Source organism: Heterodontus francisci, chromosome 34, assembly GCF_036365525.1.
Source record: "Heterodontus francisci isolate sHetFra1 chromosome 34, sHetFra1.hap1, whole genome shotgun sequence".
Classification (NCBI taxonomy): Eukaryota; Metazoa; Chordata; class Chondrichthyes; order Heterodontiformes; family Heterodontidae; genus Heterodontus; species Heterodontus francisci.
The window spans coordinates 16,406,966-16,417,455 of NC_090404.1; the positions used below are offsets into that span (position 1 = coordinate 16,406,966).

General features: G+C 54.3%; 1 protein-coding gene across 2 annotated transcripts; it reads right to left on the reverse strand.

Annotated features, from left to right (window-relative positions):
• Positions 1-1,331: 1,331 nt before the first annotated feature.
• On the reverse strand, positions 1,332-5,788 carry LOC137349111 (coiled-coil domain-containing protein 102A-like). Of its 2 annotated transcripts, none has more exons than XM_068014465.1 (5): positions 5,630-5,788; positions 3,620-4,132; positions 2,985-3,184; positions 2,348-2,453; positions 1,332-1,449 (listed from the first exon to the last, which is right to left on the reverse strand). In XM_068014465.1, exons 1-5 carry the CDS (start codon positions 5,654-5,656, stop codon positions 1,417-1,419), a joined length of 879 nt encoding a protein of 292 aa, XP_067870566.1. In that variant the 5' UTR covers positions 5,657-5,788; the 3' UTR covers positions 1,332-1,416. The 2 variants fall into 2 exon arrangements, with proteins under 2 accessions (XP_067870566.1, XP_067870565.1); XM_068014464.1 differs by having other exon boundaries at positions 1,332-1,452.
• Positions 5,789-10,490: the final 4,702 nt, after the last annotated feature.

A 10,490-nucleotide genomic window follows, 5' to 3' on the forward strand; every position in this document is an offset into this window, starting at 1 on the left:
CAGAACCTGTGGATTGGATAATATAGTCGGCCAACCTGGGGAATTCAAGCAGAAAGCCTGAAGCATATAGTCAGAGAGCTTGAAGAATACAGTCAGAGAGCCAGGGGAATACAGTCAGAGAGCCAGGGGAATACAGTCAGAGAGCCAGGAGAATACAGTCAGAGACCAGGGGAATACAGTCAGAGACCAGGGGAATACAGTCTGAGAGCCAGGAGAATACAGTCAGGGGAATACAGTCAGAGAGCCAGGGGAATATAGTCAGAGACCAGAGGAATACAGTCAGAGAGCCAGGGGCCTACAGTCAGAGAGCCAGGGGCCTACAGTCAGAGAGCCAGGGGCCTACAGTCAGAGAGCCAGGGGAATACAGTCAGAGAACCGGAGAATACAGTCAGAGAGCCGGGGAATACAGTCAGAGAGCCGGGGAATACAGTCAGAGAGCCAGGAGAATACAGTCAGAGAGCCTGGAGAATACAGTCAGAGAGCAGGGAATACAGTCAGAGAGCCTGGAGAATACAGTCAGAGATCAGGAGAATACAGTCAGAGAGCAGGGAATACAGTCAGAGAGCCAGGAGAATACAGTCAGAGATCAGGAGAATACAGTCAGAGAGCAGGGAATACAGTCAGAGAGCCAGGAGAATACAGTCAGAGAGCAGGGAATACAGTCAGAGAGCCTGGAGAATACAGTCAGAGATCAGGAGAATACAGTCAGACAGCCAGGAGAATACAGTCAGAGATCAGGAGAATACAGTCAGACAGCCAGGAGAATACAGTTCGAACGCCTGGGGAATACAGTCAGAGAGCCTGGAGAATACAGTCAGAGATCAGGAGAATACAGTCAGAGAGCAGGGAATACAGTCAGAGATCAGGAGAATACAGTCAGAGATCAGGAGAATACAGTCAGAGAGCAGGGAATACAGTCAGAGAGCCAGGAGAATACAGTCAGAGATCAGGAGAATACAGTCAGAGAGCAGGGAATACAGTCAGAGAGCCAGGAGAATGCAGTCAGAGAGCAGGGAATACAGTCAGAGAGCCTGGAGAATACAGTCAGAGATCAGGAGAATACAGTCATACAGCCAGGAGAATACAGTCAGACAGCCAGGAGAATACAGTTCGAACGCCTGGGGAATACAGTGTGAATTGCCACTGCCTCGCTCACGTTCCCAGGGCATTTTACTGTTGTCTGCTGACCGTGGTGTCAAGGCAGCGACAAATGCGGGAAGGTAACAAAATGAACGTCTCACTCTGCTGCACATGACCGACAGGCCCCCACCCCCCCCCCCCCCCCTCCCCTCTAACAGGTCTATTGCAATCGGGCGGCTTCCTGCGCACGTGCTCTGAGATTGGATGGTCCACGGGACCCCCACCAACCCCGGGAATCCGAGCTCCTCCTGACTTCGATCCACCTGGGTCTCGGCTTCAAGGCTGCGTCTGATGGTCCAATATCGCCACCTGCTGAGAGACAAGGAGAGATCGTCCTCAATAAAGGACAGATACACGTTTCATGACTGTGCCTCCCTCGACCTCAGCAAGACCCAAAGCACTCTTTTTTTGGTAGTCCCTGTTGCAATGCAGGAAACGATTTGCAGCCAATTTGCGCACAGCAAGATCCAACAAACACCAATGCTTGTTAGTTGAGGGATTAACTTTGACAGCTGGGAGATCCCTCCCCCACCACAACCCCCCCAAGCCCCCCACTCCCCACCATCCTTCCAATAGCAGCCGTAGGATCTTTTGAGTGCGCCTGAGCGGGCAGACGGGGCCCTCGGTCTAACGTCTCGCCCAAGAGACGGCGCCTCCGGCACTGCAGCGCTCTCTCAGTACGAGCGCCAGGAGTGCCGATCCATGACCCGGGGCTCAAGCCTCTGGAGCGGAGACTCTGACACTTGAGGCGGGAGGGAGAGCCGCCAAGCCAGAGGCCTAGTAAGACGGAGCCCTCCGTGTCACATGCGAACGCCTCGGAGCTCCTCACAGATAACGGGGTAGCGCAGTCACCGTTGTGACGCGGGCCGTGCGGCGGCCATTTTGGCGCACAGAAAGATCCCACAAACAGCATGTGGGGGTGGTGGGTGGTGGTGACCGCATTCGGCTGTGGCGGTGGACGGAGTAACGATGACATTCATCCAATAGTGGCCATGAAGCCTTTAACGTTCGCCTCTCTCGGCTGGAGGGGGCGTTTGGGGGCTGGGGGAGGAAGGGGGGAAGGCGGCGGGGCTCTTGACCTTTGACCTTTCACCCACAGGGGTCAAGTCCGGCCCCAGCCCAGTCATGGGGTCCATGAAGGTCTCCCCCTCTCTCTCTGAGGGATGGTGTAGCCGTGAAATCTAAACCGATCTCCACAATCGCCTACCTGCCTAATTCCTGCCTTGTAGTCTCCCTTTCCCAAAGACACAACTCTTTGCTGTTTTGTGTCACGTGTTGGGATCTCGGGCTGTCCGGGAATAAGGAGCTGATCTCTGAGAAAACAAGAGGCAGATTGTGTTAGTAACAGCAAGGACCATTGGGGAACAGGGAACGATTCACTCCCGTCTGGTACCGTACGGCCCATGTGTGTATGTGTCTCAGTGTCAGCTCCTGTATATGCACAAGCACAGTACACAGCCAGGAACGTTCCTGACTTGGGACGGGCTTTCTTATCATTTTTATGTCAATTAACACCCTCTCTGCACTAACGCTTTGTCTTTCAGCACACCATTAACATACCGTTTGCCTTTGTTCCTTGACCTTCTGGTCAGTTATTCTCTGTGACCCTCTGTCCTATCAACGCCTCTTTCGTTACCTCTTGCCCCGCTTTACTTGCTTAAAACCTATTACATTTCCAATATTTGCCAGTTCAGGGTCACTGACCCTGAAACGTTAACTCTGCTTCTCTCTCCACAGATGCTGCCAGACCTGCTGAGCATTTCCCAGCGTTTCTTGTTTTTGTTTCGGATTTCCAGCATCTGCAGTATTTTGCTTTTACTCCCTCATCGGTTTGTCTCACTCACCCTCGGTGTTGCCGTGTCCCTCTTGGCCATTCCCGCTGCCGGTCCAGCCGCCCAGTCCCGTGCACGACCGTTGCCTCGTCCCCCGGACCCCCCTCACTCCTCACGCTGCACTTGCAGCTCAGGCAGGCAGCAAGGACGCCCTCGGGGTCCTCCTCCTCGGTCGCCGGCTGCTCCTGGTCCTCGTCCAATAAATCTGCCCCCTTCGGGGAACAAATATTTTGTTAGCCGATTCATCGCTCCCATCACTGCCATCATTCCCATCCCATAACCACCAAAACATTGATTAAAGCCCATCTCATGAGCGATTGGGAATGGCTAGCTGGCGGGGTTTGGGCAGTGGGGTCAGACACTGACCTTTCACCCTCTGGAGACTTGGGGTCAAATACAGCCCCGGATGGGAGTGCTGGGTGGGTGAGGGGGTGGGGGGGGGGGGGTCAGTAGGTCAAAGAATGGCCTTTCACGCTCTCAGATGGGCGGAGGGGGTTGGGGCTACTGAGGGTAGGGGGGACAGCGGGGGGTTGGACGTTGACCTTTCAACCTCTGGTGACCTGGCCGGGGCGGGGTGATGGGGAGGGGGGTGGGGGGGGGGCGTCAAATCCGTGTGCCGGGAATATCCCGCGCGCCAGCAAGCCCACCTTGTCGGGGTGCCGCACTCGTCGGGCCCCCGCGCCCGGCCCTTCACCGCCGCGGCCGCTGGCCGGTTGCCATCCCCGTTCCTGGCCGCCTCCGGCCGCCGGCACGGCCTCTTCTTCGCCCGCCTCTCCCAGCTCGGCCTTGAGCTGGCTGACCTCGCGGTGCAGGGACTTGACCTTCTGCCTGAGCAGCTGGCACTCCCGCCGGCACCTCACCTTCTCCAGGTTGGCCTTGCCCCACTTCTCCTTCCAGCGAGCGCTGCAGTCGGACCACCAGCGCACCGTCTTCTCCAGGTTGGCCGCCAGGGCCTTGGCCTCCAGCAGCTCCTGCCGGCACCGCCCGTGGACCGGGTCCCGGCCCCCCTCCTCGGGCTGGGGGGCGGCCGGCGGCGCCGGCAGCGCCGGCAGCGGGGACCTGGGCCGGTGCTGGACAGGTGGAGGCGAGGCCTGAGGCCTACTGGCCTGGGTCGCTCTGCTCATGGCTGCCCCCTGCCTCACTCCTTTATCCTCAGAGGCCTGCATCAACGGGAAAGAAAGAACCAGTCACGAGTCACGGAGGAAAATAATCAGCCAAACCTCATTCCGTTTTAACTCTTTCATCCCCTGATGATCAGTAGAAATAGGAGCAGGAGTAGGCCTCGAGCCTGTTCCACCATTCAATATAATCGAGTCTAATCTTCGACCTCAACTCCACTTTCCCGCCCGCTCCCTATATCCCTTGATTTCCTAAAAACCTATCGATCTCTGTCATGAATATACTCAATGACTGACCATCCACAGCTCCCTGAGGTAGAGAATTCCCAAAGATTCACAACCCTGAGTGAAGAGATTTCTCCTCATCTCGGTCCAACATGGCCGACCCCCCATTATCCTGCGATTATGACTGTAGATTCTACAGCCGGGGGGGAAACAACCTCTGAACTTTCGAGCCCTCGAAGAATTTTATACATATCAATTATATCACCTCTCATCCTACAAACAAACATACGAATTAGGAGCAGGAGGAGGCCACTCGGCCCCTCGAGCCTGCTCTCCCATTCAACAAGATCATGGCTGATCTGATTGTAACCTCAACTCCACATTCCCACCGACCCCCGATAACCTTTCACCCCCTTGCTTATCAGGAATCTATCTACCTCTGCCTTCAAAATATTCAAAGACTCTGCTTCCACCGCCTTTTGAGGAAGAGAGTTCCAAAGACTCACGACCCTCAGAGAAAAAAATTCTCCTCATCTCTGTCTTAAATGGGCGACCCCTTATTTTTAAACAGTGACCCCTAGTTCTAGATTCTCCCACAAGGGGAAACATCCTTTCCACATCCACCCTGTCAAGACCCCTCAGGATCTTATATGTTTCAATCAAGTCACCTCTTACTCTTCTAAACTCCAGCGGATACAAGCCTAGCCTGTCCAATCTTTCCTCATAAGACAGCCCGCCCATTCCAGGTATTAATCTAGTAAACCTTCTCTGAACTGCTTCCAATGCATTTACATCCTTGCTTAACTAAGGAGACCAGTACTGTACACAGTACTCCAGATGTGGTCTCACCAATACCCTGTATAGCTGAAGCATAACCTCCCTACTTTTGTATTCAATTCCCCTCACGATAAACTAGAACATTCTATTAACTTTCCTAATTATGTGCTGTACCTGCATACTAACCTTTTGTGATTTATGCACTAGGACACCCAGATCCCTCTGCATCTCAGAGCTCCGCAATCTCTCATCATTTAGATAATATCAATCTTTTTTATTCTTCCTGCCAAAATGGACAATTTCACATTTTCCCGCATTATACTCCATTTGCCAGCTCTTTGCCCACTCACCTAACCTATCTATATCCCTTTGTAGCCTCCTTATGTCCTCTTCACAACTTACATCGTTCTGATATAGCTTCAGCTTTACTCTATATCTAACCCCGTACTGTACCTGTCCTGGGAGTGTTTGATGGGACAGCGTAGAGGGAGCTTTACTCTGTATCTAACGCCCGTTTTTTTTTTTGCCTTGCTGTACCTGTCCTGGGAATTTTTGACGGGCCATGGAGCTCACAGTTCATTTCCCCAGCAGAAAAGCCCGACTCTTTGATGTGTTTGGCAACACACACGACCTCACGACATTCTGCGACCTTGCAAGTAAATAATCGGCAGTGAAAAATTTCATCTGAAAGTCAAACTTTACCCTTCTCTTTCTCCCGTGCAATCTCTCTCTCTCTCTCTCTCTTGTTTTCCTCGCTCTTCCTGTTTCTACAAAAGCGACGTCAGTCTTTGAGTTTGGCGAGTTCTGTGCTTTCCTGTAAGTGCAGCTGTCTGCCTGCCTGCACGGTGAAGTGCCCCAGGGCACCAGATGAAAGGGAAGGTGCAGGCAGAAAATTCGCCCTGAGCTGCTGGGGCCCTTTCACCTGTGTCAACCCTCCCAGTTCAGGAGCTGTTTGTCAGTCTAAGAGGTGAGGAGGTGGGGCAAGCTGAGGGTGGAGGGTGTTGGGGGGGGGGGGTGGGTGGGAAAGGAAGACCAACTCTCAGCCTTTAAACTTACCCGATCCCTTCAAGAAATTCCTGAATACGTCACGCTCGACAAAAGCCGAGGGATCTGTGATGTGCGGGTTTGACCTTCACAAGAAGCCCTTGCATTTTGGTGGCGCCAAGGACCCAATGAAGTGTGGTCAGTGTCTGAATGCAGGAAACACGGCAGGCAATTCGCGCACAGCAAGATCCCATGAACAGCAATGTGAGGAATGAGCCGGTCCATTTTTTTTAAAATTGATGTTGATTGCAGGATACATATCGGCCCCAGGACCCCGGGGTTAGACTCCCTCACTTCTTCCCCCCCCCCCCCCGCACCTTCTTACAGTAACAGCCGTGGCATTGTTTAGGTCCACCTGAGAGAGCAGAGCGGGCCCACAGTTTAAATTGTCATCTAAAGACAGCACCACTGACAGTGCGGCACTCCCTCAGTACTGACCCTCCGACAGTGCAGCGCTCCCTCAGTACAGGCCCTTCGATAGTGCAGCGCTCCCTCAGTACGGACCCTCCGACAGTGCAGCACTCCCTCAGTACTGACCCTCCGACAGTGCAGCACTCCCTCAGTACTGACCCTCCAACAGTGCAGCACTCCCTCAGTACTGACCCTCCCACAGTGCAGGGCTCCCTCAGTACTGACCCTCCGACAGTGCAGCACTCCCTCAGTACTGACCCTCCAACAGTGCAGCACTCCCTCAGTACTGACCCTCCCACAGTGCGGCACTCCCTCAGTACTGACCTTCCGACAGTGCAGCACTCCCTCAGTACTGACCTTCCGACAGTGCAGCACTCCCTCAGTACTGACCCTCCGACAGTGCAGCACTCCCTCAGTACTGACCCTCCCACAGTGCAGGGCTCCCTCAGTACTGACCCTCCGACAGTGCAGCACTCCCTCTGTACCGACCCTCTGACAGTGCAGCACTCCCTCAGTACTGACCCTCCCACAGTGCAGCAATCCCTCTGTACCGACCCTCTGATAGTGCAGCACTCCCTCAGTACTGATCCTCTGACAGTGCAGCGCTCCTTCAGTACTGACCCTCCGACAGTGCAGCACTCCCTCAGTACTGACCCTCCAACAGTGCGGCACTCCCTCAGTACGGACCCTCCAACAGTGCAGCACTCCCTCAGTACTGACCCTCCGACAGTGCGGCACTCCCTCAGTACGGACCCTCCAACAGTGCAGCACTCCCTCAGTACTGACCCTCCGACAATGCAGCACTCCCTCAGTACTGACCCTCCGACAATGCGGCACTCTCTCAGTACTGACCCTCCGACAGTGTGGCACTCTCTCAGTACTGACCCTCCCACAGTGTGGCACTCCCTCAGTACTGACCCTCCGACAGTGCAGCACTCCCTCAGTACGGACCCTCCGAAAGTGCAGCACTCCCTCAGTACTGACCCTCCGACAGTGCAGCACTCCCTCAGTACTGACCCTCTGACAGTGCAGCACTCCCTCAGTACTGACCCTCCCACAGTGCAGCACTCCCTCAGTACTGACCCTCCAACAATGCGGCACTCCTTCAGTGCTGACCCTCCGACAGTGCAGCACTCCCTCAGTACGGACCCTCCAACAGTGCAGCACTCCCTCAGTACTGACCCTCTGACAGTGCAGCACTCCCTCAGTACTGATCCTCTGACAGTGCAGCACTCCCTCAGTACTGACCCACCGACAGTGCAGCGCTCCCTCAGTACTGACCCTCCAACAGTGCAGCACTCCCTCAGTACTGACACTCCGACAGTGCAGCGCTCCTTCAGTACTGACCCTCCGACAGTGCAGCACTTCCTCAGTACTGAACCTCCGACAGTGCAGCACTCCCTCAGTACTGACCCTCCAACAGTGCGGCACTCCCTCAGTACGGACCCTCCAACAGTGCAGCACTCCCTCAGTACTGACCCTCCAACAGTGCAGCACTCCCTCAGTACGGACCCTCCAACAGTGCAGCACTCCCTCAGTACTGACCCTCCAACAGTGCAGCACTCCCTCAGTATTGACCCTCCGACAATGTGGCACTCCTTCAGTACTGACCCTCCGACAGTGCAGCACTTCCTCAGTACTGAACCTCCGACAGTGCAGCACTCCCTCAGTACTGACCCTCCGACAGTGCGGCACTCCCTCAGTACGGACCCTCCAACAGTGCAGCACTCCCTCAGTACTGACCCTCCGACAGTGCAGCACTCCCTTAGTACGGACCCTCCAACAGTGCAGCACTCCCTCAGTACTGACCCTCCAACAGTGCAGCACTCCTTCAGTACTGACCCTCCGACAGTGTGGCACTCTCTCAGTACTGACCCTCCGACAGTGCAGCACTCCCTCAGTACTGACCCTCCGACAGTGTGGCACTCTCTCAGTACTGACCCTCCGACAGTGTGGCACTCCCTCAGTAGTGACCCTCCGACAGTGTGGCACTCCCTCAGGACTGACCCTCTGACAGTGTGGCACTCCCTCAGTACTGACCCTCCAACAGTACAGCACTCCCTCAGTACTGACCCTCCGACAGTGTGGCACTCTCTCAGTACTGACCCTCTGACAGTGTGGCACTCCCTCAGTACTGACCCTCCGACAGTGCAGCACTCCCTCAGTACTAACCCTCCGACAATGCGGCACTCCCTCAGTACTGGCACCGGGGTTCGTGGTCCTGGATTATGGGGCTCAAGGTTCTGGAGTGGGGGACTCAAACTCTTGACCTTCGGACTCAGTGACGAGTGTGGGACCCAGTGAGCCACGGCTGACACCAAATTGGAGGAGTTAAGGCCTGTTGAATGAAGTTCTGGGGCGGGCAGCTGCAGAGAGTGAGCACCAGGTTTGTGCTGACAGGTGCCAAGGGGTGGAATACCCAGGCCTCTAAGTCTCTGGGGGAACCCGTAATTGCCCTCCCCCCCACCCCCCATCACTTTCCCTCTCCCCCGTCCTCCAACAGTCGATCTCAACTATGACAACAACAACAAATTGCATTTATATTGTGCCTTTAATGCAGCAAAGCATCCCAAGGTGATGAACAGGAGCGCTATTGATCAAATTTGACCCCGAGCCACATAAAAAGCTTTTAAGACAGGCAGCCAAAAACTCGGTCAATGAGGGAGGTTTTAAGGAGCATCTTAAAGGAGGAGAGAGAGGCGGAGAGGTTCAGGGAGGCAATTCGAGAGCTCGGGGCCCAGGCAGCTGAAGGCACGGCCGCCAATGGTGGAGCGATTAAAATCGGGGGATGCTCGAGAGGCCGGAATTAGAGGGGAGCGGAGATCTCGGAGGGTTGCGGGGGCCGGAGGAGGTTACAGAGATAGGGAGAGGGTGAGGCCACGGAGGGATTTGAACATGAGGGCGAGAATTTTAAAATCGAGGCATTGCTTGACCGGGAGCCAGTGTCGGTCAGCGAGCACGGGGGGGCGATGTGTGATTTGTTGCGAGTTAGGACAGGGGGCAGTGGAGTTTCGGATGAGCTCAAGTCTACAGAGGGTTGAATGTGGGAAGCCGGACAGGAGTGCGTTGGAATCATCAAGTCTAGAGGTAATGAAGGCGTGGATGAGCTGAGACAGGGGCGGAGACAGGAGATGTTGCGGAAGTGGAAATAGGTATTGCCACAGTTGGTCTCATGATCTTCGAGGGTCTGTGGTGCCCTGCTTGCTTAGGCTCGGTGCTGAAGAAACTCCAGCAGTTCCCCTCCATACGTGGGGGGCCCATAAGCTACGGCCCTGCCTGAACTCACTGAGATTTGGGTAAACGTGACATGCTGTTGTTACAACTGAGGCAGGAGGAGTGCACTGTTTATTCTAGTTCCAAAACTGGCCTCCGAGTACACGTAGACGGATCACTGGGATCTTTTAGAACGGTTCCTTTCAGGCGGCGTTGAGAATTAATTTAGCAGAATTTTCTTCAAAGACATGAGATGAGGTGAGTTGACACAGTGGACTTCTCAGGGTCTTTTAGAGAGGTGCTGGAAAGCTGAGCTGGGAATTCCTTGGATGTTCTCTTCTCTCCTTGGAAGCTCTCTCCCTTTTTAGACCGTTCAACCCCAACTCAAAACAATTCCAAAGTGAAACCGACAACAGGAGGCCAACCTTTTGCCCTCCATCAATCTTGACCTGCCACTTCTTTGTAAACAACTTCTCCAGGTGTCCAAAGCTCTCTGTTGTTTATTGAGCTGGAAGTCAGGTGGTTTCCTGGAAAGGCTTGTTTTCCTCAAAAAATACATTTAACAAAACATGAAGGCACTTTCGTAACACTCTCTGTATGAGGACAGGGTTCACCTTACACATGGCGCAGAGAAGAAAGAAAAGTCAGTCTTCCATTTACACTGCATCTTACACCACTTGACGACATTCCAAAGACTCTCAGAGCCAATGAAGTACCATTGAAGTGTACA

Coding starts and splice junctions, on each gene's coding strand:
- LOC137349111 (XM_068014464.1), bottom strand. CDS start 5,656: ATGGCCCGTCAAAAATTCCCAGGACAG. Junction 4,133..5,629: donor GTCAAAAATTCCCAGGACAG/GTACAGCAAGGC, acceptor CCGTTGATGCAG/GCCTCTGAGGATAAAGGAGT. Junction 1,453..2,347: donor ACAAGGCAGGAATTAGGCAG/GTAGGCGATTGT, acceptor CTTGTCTCTCAG/CAGGTGGCGATATTGGACCA.